The sequence below is a fragment of the Desmodus rotundus genome, chromosome 5, assembly GCF_022682495.2.
Source record: "Desmodus rotundus isolate HL8 chromosome 5, HLdesRot8A.1, whole genome shotgun sequence".
In the NCBI taxonomy this organism is placed as follows: domain Eukaryota; kingdom Metazoa; phylum Chordata; class Mammalia; order Chiroptera; family Phyllostomidae; genus Desmodus; species Desmodus rotundus.
The window spans coordinates 136,651,439-136,675,994 of NC_071391.1; the positions used below are offsets into that span (position 1 = coordinate 136,651,439).

The following is a 24,556-nucleotide window of genomic DNA, read 5'->3' on the forward strand; positions in this document are numbered from 1 at the left end:
CTCATTTATTTTCGCCTTTACTTCCCTTGCCTTTGGGGTCAAATTTATAAAATCTTCTCTTGCCCCAGCCAGTGTGGCTCAGTTAGGTGGAGCATCATTCCATAGACCGAAAGGTCATGGTCATGGGTTCAATTCCTGGGTGCATCCCCTGGTTGCAAGTTCAATCCCCAGGGTGCTTACCAGAAGGCAATCAATGTTTCTCTCTCACATTATGTTTCTCTTTGTTTCTCCCTCTCTCTCTCTAAAAGCAATGAGAAAATGTCCTCGGGTGAAGATTTTTTAAATTCTTTTCTCTAAGCCCAAGTTCCATAAGTTCAGTAACTATGTTTTCTTCTATGCAGCATATTGTTTCCAATCTTGTAGGGTCTTTGATCCATTCTGAATTAATTTTTGTGCATGGGGACAAAGTGTAGTCTAGTTTCATTCTTTTGAATGTGGCTTTCCAATTTTCCCAGTACCATTTATCGAAGAGGCTTTCTTTTCCCAGCTGTATGTTTTTGGCTCCTTTGTCAAAAATTTGCCCATATACATGTGGTTTTATTTCTGGGCTCTCAAGTCTGTCCCATTGGTCTGTGTGTTTTTCTTTCAATACCATGTGCTGTTTTGATTATTGTGGCTCTTTAGTATCATCTGAAGTCAGTAGTGTGATACCTCTGGTCTCATTCTTTTCCCTCATGATTGCTATGGCTATGCAGGGTCTTTTGTGGTTCCATACAAATCTGATCATTTTTTTGTTCTATTTCTTTAAAAAAAAATCATTGGAATTTTGAAAAGGATTACATTATATTTGTATACTACTTTGGGTAATATGGCCATTTTAATTAACTATGTTTATTTCTCCCATTCATGAACACTGAATGTTTTTCCATTTCATTGTGTCTTTTTCAATCTCTTTTAATAATGCTTTGTAGTTTTCAGTACACAGGTCTTTCACTTTGTTAAGTTTATTCCCAGGTATTTTATTCTTTTTGTTATAATTGTAAAAGGAATTTATTTCATTTATTCTTCTGAAATTTTGTTAGTAATAGGAATGCAGTGATTTTTGTACATTGATTTTGTATCCTGCAACTTGTACTGTGTTTGTTTACTGTTTCTAATAGTTTGGGTGGCTATTTAGGGTTTTCTACATAAAGAATCATATCATCTGCAAAAAGTACCACTTTTACTTCTTCATTCCCAATTTGGATGCCTTTTATTCCTTTCTCTTACCTGACTGTTCTGGCTAGCACTTCCATTATGTTGAATAAGAGGGGTGAGAGTGGACATCCTTCTCTTGTTGAAAGTGATCTTTTAAAAAAAGCTATGACTCCTCTGCTTAAAACCCTTCAATAGTTTTCCATTGTTAAAATTAAATACAAATTCCTTACAATAGCTTGAATGTCCTGAATAACCTGCCCCTGCTTATCCAACCTCGTATTATAATTATACCCCCTTATACACTATGTTCTACATTGATCTGCTTCTAGTTTCTTTAATATGTCATATTCTTTCCAACTTCAAAGCTTAAGTCCCTATGTTCCTTCTACCTGGAATATGTCCTTCTAATTAATATCTGATTAGCTAATTCATGTTCTTCACATGTCACGTTTATGAAAGGCCACATATTCCCTCTCTATCATGTTACTTACTTGCATAACATTCATCACTATCTGTTTCTTTTCCTGACACTTTCTCCAATAACTCAAACAATAGTAAGAAATTAGTAGGCACTCAAATATTTGTGAGTAAATAAGAAAAAGTATAAAAAATCTTATAAACATTACCAAGAAATACAATCTTAGAACTTTTAACAGTTCATACTCTAAGTCTAATCAATACAATTCTTCTGTATCCTCTGCATAGATTTCCTTGCTAGGCTGAGACTTACAAAACTCAGCTGTCATCTCCTCCTCAATGAGACATTCTCTATTCCCATATTTACAATTCTGACCCACCCTCTAGAACTCAATCCCCCTTTTCTGCTATTTTTCTCTGTTAATACTAACCACTATCTGATAAACCATATCACTTATTTTTATAGACTGCACAAAAGGAGAAATATTTCTTCTCTGCTATATCTCCAGTGCTTTGAACATAATTACTATGTATCTGTTGACTGAATATAGTGGAATACCATGTTAACAATTGTTAATCTCTTTAATTCTTTTTATATACTCAGGATTTTAAAAGTTCAACATAAACTGCTTTAAAGCAAACATAAACTACTTATGCATAAAAAATATTACCCTGACGGGGAGGGGTGGGCTCAGCTGGTTGGAGCCTCGTCCCATAACCAAAAAGACTGGGGCTCGATCCCCAGTCAGGGCACATACCTAGGCTGTAGGTTCCATCCCTGGCCCAGGCACATCCAGGAGGCAACTGATCAATGTTTCTCTCTCATATCAATGTTTCTTTTTCTCTCTCTCTTCCTCTCTATTTAATCAATAAACCTATCCTCAAGTGAATATTAAAAAGAAAAATACTACAAACTTAATACTAATACTAAATTATATACTATAATTTTCTCTAGAGAATGTGAGTATAAGGGGCTTTAAAAGAATATAATTCTGTACTATGTCATAAATTGTTTAAATGTATTATATTAATAGTCAGGCAGAAAAGACTTCATAAACATACCTGATAACATAGGTCCTAAAAGGGATGATGTGCTGCATGACAGCAGGAATATGTAGCCATATTCTAATCTATAAAAACACATAAAAGATAGTATTAATGTATAATGAACATGTGAATACATATGTCTTTCACTTTAATTAAAAACAAGAACATTTAGGCATTCTATGTATGCCTCTAAAACTACATACATTTTATCTATTTTAAAAAGGATAAACTAATAAATAGTATTATACACATATCAAGTAATTTAGCCTACATACTTTTTTTATATATACACACACACATAAAATCAATCTGAAGAATATTACCTTCTTGCTGAAAAGAACCATCTATCCAAGTATTATCGTACCAACCCAAATATTACAGCACTAGTTTTTTAATAAAGCATCTGTTTTTAATAAAGCATCTCATCATTCTTTCTAAAAAAATATCAAATTACCACAGATTTCTAGTCACTTCAATATCAAGACAAATATATTTTATAGAGTCACATATTGATTACAATATCAACAACCATTTACTGAATTAAGCTCTTACTGTAAGTGCTCCAATCTTATCTGCACCATATTCCAACCCATTTCTAAATCTAATGTGCTTACATTGTAGTATTATTCTCAAAAGTAGTGGTTTAAATATAACAACAAAAATCCTAAGCCAAGTTGTTCATACTAAGCCTGGACAAAGGCAAAAGATACAAATTAAAAACAAATTTGCAAATACAGAATGTAAGGCTTCACTCTAATCTAATCAAAGATATCTACATTAAGTCCTATACAGAATACTATACTAATGATGAAATGTAAAAACTTTTCTTCCTAAGACAAGGAACAAAACAAGAATGCTTTCAATTCAACTTGAACTCATGGGCCTAGACAGTACAATAAGCAAGAAACTCAATGAAAAGCATAGGACTAGAAAGGAAGAATTAAAATCAAGATTACTTTGAGATATGATTATATAAGTAGAAAATCCAAAATAATTTTCAGGTGTGTTAGAATTAACCATTTTAGCAAGACTGTTATTTAAAAAATAGAAAGAAATATACATGTACACACATTCACACAAAAACTCTATTATACATATACATAAATATATTTCTTCTCTACCAGAAACAAATACTAAATAATGTTTTTAAAAATATTACCTTTACAACATCAAAAAACAGCATATAACTAGGAATAACCTAAAACATATGACAATACCTCTACATAGAACAGAAAATTATGAGACAAATTAAAGAACATGGAAATAAAAACACAATTTACCATATTTATAAATTAGAAGATTCAATATTGCAGAAATGACAGTTCTCCTCAAATTGATCTACACATTCTATGCAACCCAAAAAAGTTTATGTGCAGGAACTTTAGACTCTGATTCCAAATGCAAAGCTCCAAGAATAGACAAAACACTAATAATGACAGAGAACTGAGGTATAACATACAGCATGGTGACTATAGTTAATAATATTGTATTTTGTATTTGAAAGTGGTTAAGAGAACAGTAGTTCTTAAAAAAAAGTTCTCACCACAAGAAAAAAAAACTTGTCAACTATGAATGGTGTCAAATGTTAACTAGACTTACTGTAGTGATCATTTTGCAATATATACAAATATCAAATCATATTGTACACACAAACTAGTATTATGTTATATGTCAATTATAAGAAAGGGAGGTAGAACTTGGTTCACAAGATAACAACCGTTCTTATAAAGCTCAAGAAATTAAGATGGTAAACAAATAACACGAGATTAAGCAAAATAAACTGATGGAATACACTAAAGAATCCAGATACATGACAAAAATGATACCATAGAGAAAACAGAAAAGCACTGTCTTTGCTATAGTGTTAGCATGAGTGGTCGTCTATGTCAAAATGAAAATGAATCTTGATTCCTTACCCACACCATTCACAAAAAACAATTCCAACTGAACTGTAGATTAAAACATGAAAATTAAAATATAATAAATATAAAAATAATTAAATTTTAAAATAAAACAATGAAACTTCTAGAATGCAGGAAAATACCTTCATGACCTTACAGTAAGAAAGACTTCTATAACCATAAACAACACATTAACCATAAAAAAATTGGATAAATTATACACTGTTAAGTTTGATTAATAATAGCTCTTAAAAATACACAAGAGAATAAAAATCTACAGAATGGAAGGTATCAACAATACATGTACGTCAGACAAAAGATCTATATCCAAAACATATAAAGAATCTCCATATTATCAGTAAGAAAAAGAAAATTTGATTTTAAAACAGGTAAAAAATTTAAACAGGTACTTCTCAAAAAATATCCAAGTAGCTACTATGCCTGTGAAATGGTGCTCAACCTCACCATTTATTAAAAATATAAAACAAAACAATGAGATACTACTATAACTTCTATCAGAAATCTCTAAGAATTAAAATAGCAGGTGTTTGCAAGGATATGGAGCAATGGGAACTTTGATATTCCTGGGGGGTGGGGGGAGTGTATATTAATACAATCACTTAGGAAAACTTTAGCATTAATGCATAAGAATATATGATAGAAAAAGTCCACTTCTAGGTTATGCATCCAAATAAAATGCACACACATGTACACCAAAAGACACATCAAAGAAGGCTGATACCACATTCATTGTAACAGCCTACACGTTCACCATCAGTAAAAATCAATGTTGTTTTTGTTTTTTTAAGATTTTATTATGCCCTGGCTGGTGTAGCTCAGTGGATTGAGCTTGGGCCTGCAAACCAAAAGGTCACGGTTCAATTCCCAGTCAAGACACATGCATGCCTGGGTTGCAGACCAGGTCCCCAGCAAGAGGCATGCGAGGGAAACCACACATTGATGTTTCTCTCCCTTTCTTTTTCTTTCCCTTCCCTTCTCTATAAAAATAAATCTAAAAAAAAAAAATTAAAGATTTCATTATTTATTTTTAGACAAAGGGGAAGGGAGGAAGAAAGGGAGAGAAACATCAATCAGCCACCTCTCACACGCCCCCAACCAAAGACCCGGCCCAATTCTAACCAATGACTCTTTGGCATGTGGGATGACACCCAACCTACTGAGACATGCCAGTCAGGGCAATGTTGGTATATTTTTAAAAGAAGTATTACATAACAGTAAAAATGAGCAGATTAGAACTATATGCAATATAAATCTCAACCTTAAACAAAAGCAGCCAGATATGAACGGATGTATAGCATGTAATTCGATTTACATGGTTATTAACAAAGTAGGTAAAACTAAATCATAGTGTTCAGGAATATCAGCTTAGGTGATAAAACAAGAAAAGCAGGAAAAGTGATCACCATAAAAATATGAACTGTCTTTACCTTTAAGGGCAAAAAGATGGGATAGGGACTTGGAGGAATCATAGAAAGACTTCTGGGGAATTAATGTTTTGTTTCTTGGTATGAGTAGTGGGTAAATGGGGTATTCACTTTGATAAATCACTATAACATATGTTATCATTTTGTATACTTTATGACAATTATATTTCAAAATTTCTTAAAGGTTAAAATATTCAATTATATACAAGATACCTTAGAGAGTATGAAAATGAAAATACGGACAATGATACCTTTTACTTGGGAATAAACAAAGACACAAAAGAATAAAAATTTAAATAAAAAAACAAGTGAGAAAGAAATGTCAGCACTGGAAGGAAAACATTTTAATAGAGCTACCATTTACTGAGTCCTTAATATTTCCATTCTGATAAATGAGAAAAGTGAGGCTTATAAAAATAATATAACCAAAATTACATAGCATATACAATGCAAATCTAGCATTTTTTCTCTATAAAACCTACATTCTTTAATACTATACATACATAACATTACAAGAACCAAATTCCACAGATACATAATATTACAAGAACCAAATCCCATATACTATTAATCGTATAGTATATGTCCTTTTTCTTTTTCGAGCTTTTATAGTTTGCTCTTTCCCCCTCTTGGTGATGAATCTAGTGGCCTTCCTTAGTACATGTTTAAAACTCAGTAAAGAGAAAAAATGTTCCCTTCTCCCCTACAATAGCAGAAAAACAGGCAGTGTTCTATATCACAAAGCTAGTTTTGATGAAATAGAGAAATGAAAACATCACAGAACTGTCTACCCATTCTCCTTGTCTAGTGTGGAGTTACATGAAAATGTATAATCTTAAGTTCTGATGTTAAATACTCCTTATTAATGTTTTTGTAAAAGTAGTTTTAGGACACAGAGTTCAGAAACTGTTATTGTGTCCACTGATCTGTTGCTATAAGCCCTACAAGTCTGCATCTCTGATTACATAGCTTACTTAATAATCTGTCATATTTGTTTTCTAAAGCATAAATTCATGAGGTTTCTTTATTAAGTCTCATTTGCACTTCTTCTCCACGCATGTTAGTAAAATAAATCCCATGACTCCAGAGGACTATTTATTAAAAGTCCTTAATTTTGTCACTTTGAAATTAATAAAAGGTATTATGTCTGAGATGACTAACTCAGGCAAAGGGCTGCAATAGGATACTATGAGTTAAAACCAAACATAACTCACCCTGGATCTCAGTAGAGAAACAACTAGGAGGACTCTACATTCTACTTCTCTAACCCATGCTAAATGTTGGTTAGCCGCTTTTGCTGAAAACCTAAAGCCCAACAAAAAGTAAGAAAACTACATAGGAGTATATAAAAAATTTCGTTTTTCTCCTGCAACTGCAGCCATTATTACTTAGATCCATATAATAGTGAAGTAATTATTTGTTCAAAATTGAGGAATCTGATAAACAGTGTTAGTTTAGAACTTCTGAAGCAAGTTTTTGAGATTAAAATAAATGTACAGGCTGAGAACATTATCAGATTTCAACTATAACTTGATAAAGTAAGAATTTTGTTTCTTTGCTGGTAATTCAGACCCAGGGCAAAGTGAGTTTTTCTGTGCTGTAAGCTCTGGATTGTAGGTTCAGGTTCTAGGAGGTATCACTCACTACCTGATAAAGTCACCTTTTCTCATTAAGAATAAGAAAACCACCGTAGAAAATGAACAGAATGGTTTGGTTCCCAGGAAACAATATAACATGTTCTCTTCTCAAAATGTGATTTACTATAATTAATTGTGGAAGAAACAGGTACTCAGCAAGATAGGTAAGTCAGTCCTTACCTATCTTACCCCTAAAAGGTGTCTGTCTATAATTCATGGAGTTTATTTTTTCCCAAGGAAATGATGGCCCTAAAATCTACTATTTTTTTTCATTATTTAAATGTAGGGGGGGTTTCGTCCCCGTGTAAAAGCTGATGTAAAATCAGATTCCCAAACAGGGATCTTTAGCCTTATTGAAGCTGAAACAGCATGGCTAAGCAAGCTACCTATGTCTCAAGAAAACAAATGAGACATAAAGAAATGACCAGGTTTTGCAATTTACATTGGACCACTAGAGGAAACTACTGTATTCTCGATTAATTTGTATGTGGCTGGAAAATTCTGAAATTTAAAGGCCTTAAATTTTCTCAGATGTGCCCTGGCTGGTGTGGCTCTGTGGACTGAGCACCGGCCTGTGAACTAAAGGGTCACTGGTTCGATTCCCAGTCAGGGCACATGCCTGGGTTGTGGGCCAGTTCCCCAGTAGGAAGCACATGAGTGACAACCACACATTGGTATTTCTCTCCCTCTCTCTCTCCCTCTATAAATTAAACAAACAAATAAATAAATAAATAAAATCTTTCAAGTAACCACTGGTTTTCATATAAACTTCAGGCAGGGTGGTCAAGACTCAAAAAAAAAAAGAAAGAACTCATGCCAAAACTCCAAATGCTTTAAATGTCACTTACCCTTTAAGAAAAACTCTAGACAGAAAAATGTAAAATACAGGCCCACAGAAACCTTGATTACAAAAAGAGCTTCCATACCTACTGTGCTTCACAGTAACTGACATCCACAACATATAAAAGAATTATCTTTACAAAGGGAAATGAAATGTTAGGACTTTACTTGCAATATAGAGGGAAGTCAAGTACACTGTAATAGTACCCCAGGCTAACCATTATTTAAGTAACCAAAAACTCTTAAGAAGGCAAAAATATCCCAATAAAAAAAATCCCAGGCAAGAAAAGTTAAAATCAACTTTTGTGTATAGCTACCTATTCTTATTTTAGACAAGAGGTAAATGGCTAAACTTATCTATTCAACTTAAATTCACTAATTTATACAAATTCAATTTTATTATAATGAAGACATTAAGTTTCCTACACTTAAATTTTTTTCAAAATATAATCCAGAAAAAAATTATTATACATGCAAATCACTCAAAACCTGCCTGTTCTGGACATGAATTCATGTTATTATGTACCAAGATTGTTCCCAAGATTAAAAACAATTCCAAATAATACTTACATTAGATACAACCGTAATAAATGCATGTGCTATAAGAAATGGCAAAGTTTCAGGAGTTCCATATTCAAAGCAATCCTTCATGAGAGAAAGGCCATTTTTCCCACAAAACAAACATACATAACGAAGCAAATGCAATGGTACTTCTACATCCTGAGGGGAAAAAATTAATTATTTTAAAACTTAATCAGAAATAATTTTTATTTTATTACCAATACCATAAAGATACTTATCAGACATAAATTCAAGACATACATGAGGGAAAAAAAAAACACGAAGGCTTTTTCATAAACCTGAGAATGAAAAAAAGCATACACTTACATTCATATCACAGAATGCTCCTAATATGTTGCTTTCTTGGGTTGAAATATCCTGAGGGAAAAAAAAAAGTAAATACAATTCAGTCAAACTACTCAATGACAACCTTTAACACACAATTTTCTACAGGCTAATTTTATAAAAACTCAAACAGATTTTGCAATTGCTTCTCATCATAAACTGTAGTATTCCTAAAAAAGCTAATATGATTCAATTCTAAAGTATATGTTAACTCTTCTCCAAAGAAGTCTTTCTATATTATGAACTACATTACTTTGCCTTCTTAAACAAAAACCTCTCCTTTAAGAATTGGAGTAATTCTTCTAAAAATATCCAGCTCAGTTAAATGATTTTGAAACTGTCCTCTGGAATCCTCTAAAGGTATACTCAAACAAATACAATGTGCTTTCCATACATAAAATCTAAAGTATCTAAAAGCACACTTATCCATTGTTGGTGAGAGTATAAGCTGGTATAACCTTGCTGGAGGACAATTTGGCAATATCCATCAGCATTTAAAATGCACATTCCCTTTGATCCAGCAATTCATTTTCTGGTTTCTTATCCTAAACAACTAATAAAAGAAGTTTTAGAAAATGTATGTATAATGTGGCTCACTGAAATTATGCACAACATCTCAAAATAAGAAACAACTTAGTATCAATAGGATAGGTAAATACACAGTGGCATCCTTCAAAAACAACAAAGTGAAATGACATGAGGGATCTTTTTTGGGATAATGGAAATGGAGTGTGGTAATGGTTGCACAACTCTTTAAATTCACTAAATGATTAAATTTTACATTTTAAGTTGTAATATTTATGATACGTTATACCTTTAAAGAGCTGTTAAAAATAAGGTGGACCCATACAAAGATAACATCTTAAATTACATTTTTTAAAAAAAAGTTATGAATGATTTAATTTTATAATTGTTTTATTTAGAAATATGTGAACTAATTTCATAACAATGATTTTTTTTTTGACAGGATAGAGAAAGGAGATATTCAGGCTTTTTAAAGTCTGTATTTTCTATACTCTGTATTTCTTTGTCACACACAAAATGTTATTCCCTTTATAAAGAGAAACCAAGATATTATGATCTGAAAAAAGTTAGCCTGCAAAGGCACCCATTCATAGTTCCTGTTACCTGTTCTATGTATTTAAGGTGCCCTGCTGAAATAGTTTCAAAACAACTGAGAACATCATATGAAACTCAGAAAATTTCAAAATAATTAAAAACTGTCCTAAGAGAACAAAATACTTGTCAAAGTAAGTGTACTCCTTACTCCACTTCCCAAACCTCTACTACCAGGGCCACAGTTAAAGCTTTATTTATTTCTCAACAAAACTTTCATCTTCAGAAAGTCCTGAATATACAAACTCCTCTAGTACTATTAAATACAGATTCATGGACCGTGTGAACCATGCTAGGAATATTAGATAGCAGTCAAGATTTCTAGTGTCTTATAGCCCACAGACATTTTATAAAAAGATGCTCAGCATCACTAGCCATCAGAAAGATGCAAATTAAAATCACAATGAGATAGTACTTCACACCAGTCAGAATGGGCATCATAAACAAATCAATAAACAACAAGTGCTGGAGAGGATGTGGAGAAAAGGTAACCCTAATGCACTGCTGGTGGGAATGCAGACTGGTGCAGTCACTGTGGAAACAGCATAGAATTTCCTCAGAAAACTAAAAATGTAACTGCCTTTTGATCCAGCAATTCCACTGCTACGATTATATCCTAAAAACCCCAAAACACCAATCCAAAAGAACCTATGCATCCCAATGTTCACAGCAGCACAATTTACAATAGCCAAATGCCGGAAGCAAACTAAGTGCCCATCAGTAAATGAATGGATCAAAAAACTATGGTACATTTACATGACAGAATACTACACAGCAGAAAGAAGTAAGTTCCATCTACTATGATACATTTACACGATGGAATACTACGCAACAGTACCATCCTTTGCGACAGCATGGATGGGACTGGAGAACATTATGCTAAGTGAAATATGCCAGGTGGTGAAAGACAAATACCATATGATCTCACCTATAAGGGGAACCTAATCAACAAAACAAACAAGCAATCAAAACATAACCAGAGAATTGAAATTAACAACTGACAGTAACCAGAGGGGAGGTGGAGGAGATAATGGGGGGGAAAGGGTGAAGGGTTTTCAAGAACAACTATAAAGGACACATGCACAAAACCAAGGGCGGGGCAGGGGGGGTGGGATCAGATGTGGAAGGTGGGGATGGCTGGGGTGGGGGGGAATGTGGGGGTATATAGAGACAACTGTACTTGAACAATAAAAAAAAAAAAGAAAACATAACTGCTGAAATACAAAGTTCTGATGGCCTAATAAATGAATTTGCAAAAAAAAAAAAAAGAAAAAGAAAATAAAAAAGATTTCTAGTGTCTAATACAGACACAAAAAATCTCCTTAACAGAATTCTATTTTAATATGCAAAATGTTACTCAGAGACTTGGTTACATCTATTTTGGCTGCTCAGAAGAACTGCTTTACCATTTTATATTTCTTCTCTGTATACATGACGATAAAATCCTAAGGCGTTATTACTTAAGTAATATACAGTTAACATAAACCTATAGGTAACAACACTAAGAAGTCTTCCTAAAAGTGAAAACAATGTAACTTTTCTTGTAAAAGTTCTAATTTTACAAAGATGATCCCTAAAAAGGCCTTAAGAAACCTATCAGGAAGTTTTAAAGTTTTTGTTCTTTCCCAAAACTTCACATTGAATAAGATGATGCCGCTCTATTTCTACAAATAAATAGGAATTTGCCTATTTCTTTAAAAGAAAAAACTAACAGAATAAATTAATAACTAGAAAGTAATTCTGTATCTAATTAAGCAAATGTTACTCCATGATCAAACCATAAAGAATCAAAGGCCTTGTAGGTTCAGAATAAAATTTTCCCTTAAAAAGGAGTCACTGGAGTTCAAATTAGATAGTAGTGATAGTTATACAAATTTGGGGATATACTAATACTTCCTAAATTGTACACTTGAAAAAAATGAATGAAATAATTTTAAAAAGAATAAAAGAAAGAATGATTTTAAAAGAACACATAACTTTTTTAATTTAAAACAAGGTAAAGAAAAATCTCAATGGAAAGTCGCAAGAAAATAAAAGGCATTCAAATTGGAAAGTAGTAAAACTTATCTTTATTTACAGATGACATGATACTGCACATATAGAACCCCAAAGATTCCACTAAGAAACTACTAGAACTGATAAATGGATTCAGCAAAGTAGAATACAAAATTAATACCCAGAAATCGGGTGCATTTTCATAGGCCAATAACGAACTAACAAAGGGAAATTAGGAAAACAATCCCATTCACAATTGCTTCAAAAAGAATAAAATACCTAGGAATAAACCTAACCAAGGATGTAAAAGACCTGTACTAGGAAAATTACGAGATACTGAAGAAATTGAGGGAGATACAGATAAATGGAAGCACATACTGTATTCATAGATAGGAAGATTTAAGATCATTAAAATGTCCATACTCTCCAAAGCAATCTATAGATTCAATGCAATTCCTATCAAGATGATGTATTTTACAGAACTAGAACAAATATTTCAAAAATTTCTATGGAACCACAAAGTGCCCTGCAGAGCAACAGAGATCCTGAGAAAGAAAAACAAAGTTGGAGGAATCACTCTACCCAGTATCAATCTATGTTATAAGGCCATGGTAATCAAAATAGCATAGTACTGGCATAAAAACAGATACATAGATCAGGGGAACAGAATACAGAGTCCAGAAATAAATCCACACCTTTACGGTCAATTAATATTCAAGAGAGGGAACAAGCACATACAATGGTCTAAAGATAGTTCATTCAATAAATGGCGTTGGGAAAATTGGACAAATACATGCAGCAAAATGAAACTAGACCACCTTCTTACACCACACAGAAGACTAAATTAAAAATAGATCAGACTTAAATGTTAGACCCAAAACCATAAAAATCCTAGAAGAAAACATAGGCAGCAAAATCTCAAACATACTCATAGCAATATTTTATCAGAATAGTGATAAAGGCAAGTGAAAACAAAAGAAAAAATAAACAAATGGGACTATATCAAACTAAAACGGTTTCACACAGCAAAAAAAACAAGTCAGCAAAATAAAAAGACATTCCACTGAATGGAAGAACATATTTGCTGGTACATCTGATAAGGAGTTCATATCCAAAATTTATAAAGAAATTACAAAACTCAACACCAAAAAAAAAAAACAACCCAATTAAAAAATGGGCAAAGGACCTGAACAGACACTTCTCCAAAGAGGAACTACCGATGGCCAACAGACATATGAAAAGATGCTCACGTCACTAATCATCAGAGAAATGCAAATGAAAACCACGAGTTTAGCGCTGACATGGTCTGGCAAAGGGAAAGGTCACTGGTTCAATTCACAGTCAGGGCACATGCCTGGGTTGAAGGCCCCATCCCCCACTGGGGCGTGTGCAAGAGGCAACAGATCAATGTTTTTCTCACATTTCAATGTTTCTCTGTCTTTCTCCCTGCCTTCCCCTCTCTCTAAAAATAAATTTAAAAAATCTGTTTTAAAAACATCTCTATACAAAGGCCCTAGCCAGTAGTTTAGTTGGTTGGAGCATCCCTCTCATGCACCAAGGTTTCAGGGTCCATCCCCAGTCAAGGCACATACTGGAATCAACCAATGTATAAATAAGTGGAATAATAAATCAAGTCTGTGTCTCTCTCTCCCCCCTTACCCGCCCCCCCACCTCTGAAACATCTTTTAACATATTATTTACATGGCCACTAGGACAAAAACTAGAAATTTTAGGATATTTGTAACAGGTCTTTACTAACATTAGAAACTTGGGAAACAACCATTATGAATAGAACATTAAAAAAGGACATATAAATTCTGTATGTGACTAAAGTTCTGTATAAGAATACAAAGTTCTACATGAGATTCCTCCTTTATTATTTCTAAGGATGTTTTTGTATTAGAATTTTACCACAAAGACCTTATGAACCAGTGCTTCTGACAGAGTAGTCACATGGAATGATCCTTCAGAACAGTAATGAGGCACTTTACTCCAAAAGGGAAAATATAGGGGAGTGTGACTAGGCCTATATTTGGAGATAACCATTTTTTAAAATCATTAAAAAAATAACTGATGAGCAAACTGATTTTAGAAACAAAACAGGAGATTTAGTACTGCTACAGTTCTACTGTTAAGAGATTTTTAACTGGGAAAAAATTTCTAAAAAACATTGCATGTATTTCACATATCTTACCTAGGTCCCTAACCAAACTATATTTAGCATCTTTCAATTATCAATTTAAGACATTAAAACCCTATTCATATGGTGTGAAGATTAAATTCAGCAGACATGCACAAACGGATCCCCTTTTTGTTGTAACATGATTCTGAGATGACACTTTTAGAAATGTTTAATAAATACCTTATGTCATGTAAACAATTCATTAAAAGATTTCTATATGGCAAGATAATAGACTAAGAATTCTAGAAGATAGAGCACAATCTGATTTAAAATATTCCTATGGGGAATTCATTCTAATAGGAAAAAGACCCACCTCCCAGGCTATATTTTTCAATAGTCTCAATTCAATGTGAAAATATTTTCAGTAAAGGACTATTTTTTTTCTAGATAAAGAAGCTGAAAGAAATCAGTATGAAGGTTACAGAACAAACAGCTGAGAAAGTAGACTTTTTTTTTTTAAGTATGCCATAGATTTGTTAATGGCCACAATTCTTCCCATGCCAGAATGCACAGGAAACAAAATGTACTTTAAAGTTTAAAATGAAACTTTATCTCTCCTCCAACCCAGAGATGAAATCTACCCCATACCACTTTTTATCTGGACTGCCCTTGTGAATTGCATCAACCAACTTAATGTGACACTATTGATGCTGTGTGGTTTCAGAGGCTAGATGTTAAAAGGCTTTACAGCTTCTACCTTTGCCTTCCTGGATCAATGCTAAGATTACCATATAAGGGAGCTAGTCTATCCTAGTTGGAGAATGAAAGGTGATGTGGAAAAAATCTAAGATGCTCTAAACAGCCAACACCAACTTTCAGATGTGAGTGAGTCCATGTTAGACCTTCAAACCCATCAAACACTCAAAGTAAATGAAGCTGAATAAACGAGGCCACACAAATCTACCAAAGGAATTGCCAGACCAACTCACAGAATCATGAAAAATAATAACCATTGTTTTAACCCACTGCTATTATACATTACCACATAACTGTCTCAATTCTTACTATATTTAGAAAGAAATGCCATTATCTAAATAAATCTAAGATGGGTTACTGAACTTGTAGGAAGGCTTGTAAAAATATTACTAATGAGTTAAGTACCTTGACTTAACACAAAAAAGACTACTATTTAATAGTAGTATTAGACTATTTAATACTAAATTATTAAATAGTCTAATAATACTATTTAATACTACTATTACAGTATGTAATACTACTATTACAGATAATTTAAGCTTTTTTTTATGAAGGAAATTTCAAATTATATTACCTGTGTGTCTAAGAATGAAATTCAAAATTCTATGTGTTTGTCCTCAATCATTACCTTTTGAAAGAGTAAAATAAGTAGAGCATAGATCTACATCAACAAAATGTTTAGATCACTAACAAATAGTTCAGTCTTTATGAGTTCAATTTATAAATCCCTCCCTTCATAGAACTATGCTGAACAAAAGTTCAATACAAGTTATTACAGGAGTAGTCTAGAGAAAACTGGAATTATTTTTGTTAGTGATTTCTATCAATTTTTTCAGCAATAGTAAGTGTCTGTATATTTATTCTAAGTTAGAAACTGCCATACCTATTTTTACATACCTCTATAGTAGGATGAGTATTATGCTTGTACGCAGTATATAAGGGAAACTGAATTTGAAAAATTTTTGCCACACATAGTAAGAGTTTTTCCTTCTCATCTGTACTCCATAAACTAAAAGGATCAGAACTCTCCTCAGTCAGATTACAAATTCTTGTAGAGTTTGATTTTTTTTCTATTGATTTTTGTCTTTCTGTACTTCCTTCATTGCACTCTTTTTCTGTATTCAGTGGTTCTTCCTCTTGATTACTCTCATCTTGCCACGTGGAATCTATGTTAATAGTAGTACAATGTTTACAAAGCTGGTCCCGGAGCACTTGAACTTGGGCAATCACTAAGTTAATAAGTGCACATACTACTTGGTTAAAAATCTCCAAATGCTTATATTCCTTGAAGCAGCACAGACATTGCCTATAAGAGAAAAAAAATCAATAAATTAATGTTTCCTAGAGAAATAACAATTATATCTAACAAAGTAATATAAAAAAATAAGCAAATTCTAAAATACTTTTATTCGAATGTTTTTTTAAATTCCTCCTTCCTGATGAAGTTGCACCATAATAACTTACACACATAGCATCGCACCAAAAACCAGTACTTCCATTTTTTAAAAAATCACCATATCAGGCTGACTTTCATCTGTATGCATTTATCTGTTCTTCTACACAAAGAACTATTTAAGAATAAGAACTGTGGTATATATCTTTGCTTCTCTAAGTACCAAGTACTCAATATATGTTTTTAGTAAATACCAGAATACTGGCCATAATTAAATACCTCTCTAGTAAAGCTGCTTATTTTACATAAGTGGTTTTGTTGTCGATTAATTAAAAAAACCTACATTTTAAAATTAATAATTTGCCTGAAATCTACTTCGGAGGGGCATTCCTACCCTATTTGGCAGAATTTAGGAATACCACACACACACAAATACACATTAAAATCCATATAAGATAAAAATACATGTACACAATAAGAGTCAGTAATTATTACACACAAGTCTAGTTTTCTCAGAAAGTTCCATTAGTAGCACAATGCCTAGCACATGCTAAAAAATCTAAAGGTTCTGGTGAATTAGTAAGTAAATGATAGGCCAGTACCAGGTTATAGTAATTGCATCCAATAATGGATGACAGTTAAGCAACTACTACTTAAAACTATTACTTAGTTATATTATCAAAACAAGTCAAAACATCTATATTATAGTCCAGATAGATCACCAACTCCTTGTATGACCATCTAAAAATAATCACATTTCTCCAGGTATAGCAGATTTGAAGTATGGCCACATATTCCATCCTTTAAAGAGTGAAGGCTAATTTTCCTTCCCTTGAATGTGAACCACATTTAATGACTGGCTTCTAATGAATGGAATGTGGTAGAAATGATGGTGTATGACACCTGAGACTAGATCATAAAAGACATTGCCACTTCTGCATTGCTTTCTTTTGGATCATTCACTCTGTGGGAAGCCATCTATCATGTTGTAAGACACTCAAGGAGTTCATGGAGAGGTCTGCATAAGGAAAAAAAAACGAATACTAACAATACTAACAACAAGCACCAACTTGCCAACCATGTAAGTGAGCAAACTTGGAATATCCTCAAGCCCCACACAATGTTCAGATGACTAACCTGACCAACATCTTGAGTATAATCTTATGAGAAATCAAAACCAGAACCTACCAGCTAAAACCACTCCCAAATTCCTATCCATACAAACTCTGAGGACAATTAATGTTTACTATTGTCTTAAGACACCACTTTTGGAGTAATTTGTTACACAGAAATAAATGATACATCACACCTGTTTTATCAGTGGCAAAATGAAAGGAATTTTACCTCTAAGGCCTCCTCTAGTTTTAAAATTCTCTAATATCACAATTTATACAAGAAGAAAAATACTTTGTCTGATGAATAGCTTCTTCCTTTAGGTTTAAGAAAAACAAGTTCAAAGAGAAGGATATTTTGGAGTATCTTTCTTTTGTGAAAATGGACTCTGAATTTCCCCCAACCCCCCAAAAAAACCCTGAAGTCAGATTTGGGTCAGGAGAGCCAAAGAGGCAATCAAATTTACTTTAAAAATTCATTGTCAGGAAATGAGCATTAAACTGTTTGATTCCTGAGTAGGAAACTAATCTCAAAAGACAAAAATGATATATAAACCAAGTAATGGGAAGCTGGATCTAGGTCCTTACACACATAAAATATGTAAGTTCAAGGAGAGTTGAGAGTCTAAGATACACAAACACACACTCCCTTCTAAAATTATCATATGGTACATAAATTTTGAGAAGTCTAACTATCTGAATTCTCAATATAGCATTTCTCTATATGCCCTGCCCACAGAGCAAGGGGAAGAAGTGTTTGTTTTTAAATAATAACATCACTTTCAATTAAGCCCAGCTTGATTTTACACATCAATTTATTTCTTCTCTGTTCTAATCCCCACTATGAATATAGCAAAAAGCAAAAGGAAAGAAAAAAGAGACAAACTCTGTAAGGGAAGAGATCACAAAAGAAAAGAGGACAGGTTAGAAAAGGGTGGTACAGTAAATAACAGAGTAGAAGAAATAAAATTGGAAGGGGCTACAGAAGGATAGATATATCAGCAAAAAGAAAGATCCCCACAGAAAACTGGAAAGGCTCAGGACTCAAGATTATCAGATACTTCTGAAGGCAGAGATGAAACATGGGACCAAAAAAAAAAAAAGAGGACTAAATGAAAGGTACAGTTAAAACCTGCAGGTTCCCATCCCAACTGGGATACTATTCCTACTTGACCCAGGGAAACAAGTTTTTCCTCTACATAAAGTGAACAAGATAAACTCAGGAACACCAGATACTGAAGGAGGCAGGGATAATATAAGAAATTAAAAGCAAGAGAATTAAATGAAATGACTGAGTGGTGAAGCTTCCCAAGTACCCTACACCCTGCCCAACAACCAGACTAACATATCTCAAAACCAAAGATTTAAAGACATCTCTCTTAGAAAATGTGAACAATCTAAGAGAAAAGTTCATTTATCCCTAAAACCTGCTCACCATTTTACCGTCATAAAGTAGAGGCCAACATCTGAAATGCCCCATTCACAAAGAACTTCCAAACCATCCTTCAGTGCCCTCTCTTAACCATAAAAGGATAGTTAAGACTTTCCAGAAAAAGCTGCATCACCAAAGGCTGATCGAAACAAAGAGTGAAAAGAAATTCAGAGGAAGTAGATAAAATGCAGGAAGTTTAAAAAAAAAAAAAAGGGTTTAATTAATTGATATCCTCAGAGACATGAAAGATAACAGACTGCTGAAACAAAAATATTAATAAATGCATTAAAGTTACAAAACTTTAATGTACAAATACATAATATATAGTTTTTACATACACAACATTTACAATTTAAAAACAAAATTATAGCAATTTGTAAAATTCAATACAAGATTCAGAAGGTAAAACTGAAGAAATCTCTCTGGAAGTAGACAAAGGAAGATAACAGGAAGGAAAAGAAAAGTAAACCACCATCAAGAAGGTACAATATCTGACTAATAATTATTTCCAAGAAGACATAGTAGAAAATATGGATATGAGGAAATTATGAAAAATTTTTCAAATTTCAGAACTGAAAAGCCCACCAAAACATACATCATCATGAACTTTCTGAAACTGAGGTACGAAGGTGCTAAAAGCTTTCAGAAAGGGTGAAGAATGAAAATGAAAAGCTCAGGAATAAAAATAGCTAGTACTTCTCCAAAGCAGTTTTGGAAGCTGTAATACAGTGCAGCAATATTTTCAAAGTTCTGACAGACAATAATTTCCACCTAGAATTCTTTATCCAACATGTTATCAATAAAAGTAAGGGAAGAACTGACATTTTTAGGCCCAGCAAAGTCTAAAAAGCATATGCTTCCCATGTACCTGTCTCAGAAAAAATGTCTTCCTGACAGAACAAAGAAGTAAAGCAATAAAGATGACAACATGGAGTCCAGGAAACTGGAGATGCAATACAATGGAAAAGCAAAAGAAATTTAAATGATGATCTGAAGAGAAGATAGCTGTTTAGTAACCCTAGTGAGAAATGAATACAGATTGAATAGGAAAGACCAAAGAAGATTGGGGAGGTTGGGGAGGGAGAGGCCGGAATAACAGATCATTTAATGATGTATAAAAACATAAGAATTAGTACTAAGAAGGGGTGCAGGTTTGATTCCCAGTCAGGGCACCTACAAGAATCAACCAATGAAGATATAAGTGGAACAACAAATCATCGATGTCTGTCTGTCTCTCTCTCAAATCAATTAAAAAACAAAAACAAACCAAAAAAATACAAAAACCAAAACCCTCGCTGGGCAGCTCAGTTGGTTAGGGCACTTGTCCCAATAGGCTAAGGTTGTGGATTCCATCCCTGGTCAGGATACGTATTTGATTCAACCAATGAATGCATAAATAACTGGAACAACAAATTGATGTTTCTCTCCCCAACCTTTTCCTCTCTCTCTAAAATCAATTTTAACATAGGAAATAATGATAATCTGTTAAACCAACATACATGACTAACTTTCCTAATCTTAAAGACAAAACAAAGGAGTGACAGTTATACAACTGTTATACAGCAATTTAAAATGATGACATGGAAAGACTGATCACAGTAGACTGTACGTGAAAAATCAATTACCCAACAGACATGTAGTAAAATCTTAAACTGTGCTGTTCACAATCTCACACCTAGGTTAAACCAAAACAGTTGGCAGTTTTTACTCTGGATGGTGGCACGCTTTTTTTAAATTCTGATTCTCTGTATTTTCTCAGAGGTTTTTACAAGTGCATCATTTAAACAGGAGGAAAAATAATATAAAATATTAATATGTTTGTAATGCTCATAAATTGTTAAATTCTTACCAACATACTGTTTTTAAGTGAACATTCTCCTTTACCTATAGTCAATACATTAGAAAAAATTATTCTTGACCACTGATAATCTTATGAAAGATATTACCATTTTTCTCCCAGAAAATCTATAAAGAACATTTTGTATGAAATGCCATGGGTTCATTAGAGCACTAAGATATATTTATGGACTTCAGTGGTCATGAGCCCCCAAGTTAAAAATCTTTTTTGGAAATTAACTATGCTTTATTAGTAGCCATTTATTCACAATCTTAATCTAGGCAACAATATTTTCTGATGCCCAAGAAAGAAACTGGGACATATGGGTGGAAATAAGGACAGAAGAATAGGCAAAATTTTTTACTACAAAGCACTGGGATCCAACTGGATGTGTTACTGTCACTTCTCTCTTATATCAATCAGCATGATAGAGTGTAATGGTCTAGTTTTTGGTACTTTTTACTACCAATTAAAAACTGCTCATGACTTAACAGCATGTGAGTAGAATTATAAATATTAAGTGTTTCTAGTTCAGCTTTTTCACACTTTAGCTTATATACCCTTCAATATACATTTCATTTTCTAAAATACATTTTAACAACTTTAATTAAAATAGGTGTTTTTGTTTTTTATTTCTAGAGGGAGGGGAAGAGAGAGAAACATCAATGTGCAGTTGCCTCTCACACACCCCAAACTGGGGACCTGGCCCCCAACCCAGGCATGTGTCCTGACTGGGAATTGAACCAGCGACCCTTAGGTTCACAGGCCGGCGCTCAATCCACTGAGCCACACCAGCCAGGGCTGAAATAGATGTTCAATAAATTCTTTTGTCAGATTACCATGCTAAGCACTTTGTTTCTTTATAACCTAAGATAGTAATAGCTTTATTATTCTCATATCACAAATGACAAAGAGCTTAGAGCTTACATATGTGATTTAATTTGTCATAATCATCCAGTACACAAGTAATAAAGCAGGACTGGAATCTACATCTATGTGAGTCCAAGGCCAAACTCTTAACCACTACACTCTGGAGAAGAATGAGATAAAGGCAGAGTATCTCTAACAGTTTGGGGGCAAATACACTTTGATATTCTGATGAAACCTACAAGTTACTGCCTAAAATTGTGCATATCAAAATTTCCTTTATAATTTTATTCCTGTCCAAAGACTTCAGGTTAAAAATTCCTGATACAGGGATTAAGAGTATACATCTAAGATAAAAGTGGACCACCAATGGGAGACTATAACTCCCACCCAGGTCCACCTATAAATCCTCAAATTAAAAGTATGGTTTTATATTAGTATAACATGTTGTCACCTAACTATAGTTACAAAAAATTCAAAATTCTGACTCAAATGTAACATTTCTTTGCAAATCTTTTAGGCTATTATTTTAAAGATTTGCTTATTTTTACAGAGAGGAAGGGAGGAAGAAAGAGAGAGAAAGAAACATCAATGTGTGAGAGATACGAGATACATTGATCAGTTGCCTCTCGCACACCCTCAACTGGGGACCTGGTCAGCAACCCAGACATGGGAACTGAAATGGTGACTTTTAGATTCGCAGGCCAGCACTCTATCCACTGAGCCACGCCAGTCACAACTAGGGTATTAATGTGAATTTTAAATTCATTAATAATTAGTATTATAAATAGCCAATCATCTATTTAACCCATAATGAAACAACAACAACCATTGCTAAACTTAGTCAAAAGAAATTCACGTTGAGACTAAGAAGAGATGTCAATAATGATGGCACAAAAGTTTTAAGTAACTAAAATCAATCTTTTTTGAAACAAATTTACCAATTTTATTGACAAAAAATATGGAAAAGGGATGCTACTGCACACGAAATGCTTTTTGAAATTAAACTATTCTGATAAACTATTATCAGCTAGTCTGTGTCTCAGGACATTCATTTATGTTATCACTGTATTTAACATGTTCATTAATGATTGCACACAATGTTTTAAATATTCTTTAACTATAAAAACTTTAGAAGAACTAAGGAGTTTAAACAGGACAGGCACACAAAAGAACATTTATGCATGACCAACTAAAATCATGCTGAGGAACAGAAATTTGCAAATCTTCAAAACAAACTGATTATATTAATGATTGTGTTCCCTAAAGTTTTATTCTCTATATTCTCAATATATGTATTACTTTTAAATGGATACATAAATATTTTGGAAAAAGAACAAATTAGCAAGTGATTTCCAGAAGTGTTCTCTACCACCATAGTGATTTTTTTTAAAAGATTAAGTTTGTTATAGGTCCCTAGCTATACCGTAACAATTCTTTAATCTCTCAAAATAATTGCTTTTAGAATTTTGATCATGCCTAGGTTTCTCAATAATGAGGAAGGGATTAAAGAAAGAAATTTTTATTCTTATGTTTTAAAAACAAAACCTTAAATGACCCCACAAGTAAGTAAGAAGGGAAAATTTAATAAATATTGATAAACTGGCATTTCATCACTAAAGGTATAAAAACCAACATCCTAAAAGGAAAACTTGATGACAAACAAAGCAAATTTAAAATATAACTCACAAAGTTAGTCTTCAAAATACTTAAGGATACATACCTCTGTGTCCAGGAATTGATATAAGCAAATATTCTGAGCGTATGTTCCTTTCTGAGCTGCAGTCCATCACCACCTTCTATATCTGATACTAAAATAAAGTAGAAAAAATAATTTTTAAAATTATGAAAAAATAACACTAAACCAATGTTAAAGTCAACCAACACTTCACCAAAATATGCCTAGATTTACAAATGAAAATATTTCAGGTAATTTATTATTTTTTTGCTTTCACCCCAAAAAATAAATCTTGGTTTATTTAATGAATGATTCATTTGGGCATAAGAATAAATTTTTTAATATATGTAATTCTGAGCAGAAAAAAAGAAGACACTTTGCAGTTACTCTGGTATTGTCTCTTAACTTCAAACCCACCCTTCTGTTCTATGCTTTGCAATGGTGGGGCTAGGACTCTGCAAGCTACATTTTTCATTTCCAGCTGGTTCCTGTTAAGATCCCCTTCCAGTGCCGTACACAGCACTAGAAAAAGACTGGAAGGTAGGAGGAGACCAAGGACTTGTTAGCTTGCTGTATCTCAGAGTAACACTCAGCAGCAGCACTGATTCCAGGCTGCAGCTTCTAAGAACCTATCTCACGATACCTGTCTTAGAGGTACTAGCATTAGCCAGGCTGCATCACTTCCTTGAAGTCCTAGTTTCCTTCACACAGGCCCACCTGTAAATGATTAGATTCTGACAACCCTCTTTCTTTTGTTCCCCCACACTTAAGGGAGAATGGATGTTAGCTGCAATTATCATCATTGTCATCATATTTTCTGGGTGTCCTCCGGATTTCCTTTTTGCTCTTTCAATATATGTGTAATTACTTCTCTTTATTAAATTCCCTCTTAACTTCCCTGATTGGACCCTGACTGAT

General features: G+C 33.2%; 1 protein-coding gene across 6 annotated transcripts in view; it reads right to left on the reverse strand.

The window, feature by feature from the left end:
* The window catches only part of USP34 (ubiquitin specific peptidase 34), a 223,184-nt gene that overhangs the window by 169,679 nt on the left and 28,949 nt on the right, over nt 1-24,556 (reverse strand). For all 6 annotated transcript variants that reach the window (XR_008427014.2, XM_053925775.1, XM_053925776.2 and 3 more), the window contains exons 2-6: nt 23,684-23,771; nt 16,217-16,625; nt 9,313-9,363; nt 8,995-9,144; nt 2,617-2,684 (exon numbers count right to left, since the gene is read on the reverse strand). Coding sequence is in view for 5 of the 6 variants with exons in the window: in XM_053925775.1 (XP_053781750.1) it covers nt 2,617-2,684; nt 8,995-9,144; nt 9,313-9,363; nt 16,217-16,625; nt 23,684-23,771 (766 nt within the window). In the remaining variant the exon portion in view is untranslated. The remainder of the gene's footprint in view (nt 1-2,616; nt 2,685-8,994; nt 9,145-9,312; nt 9,364-16,216; nt 16,626-23,683; nt 23,772-24,556) is intronic.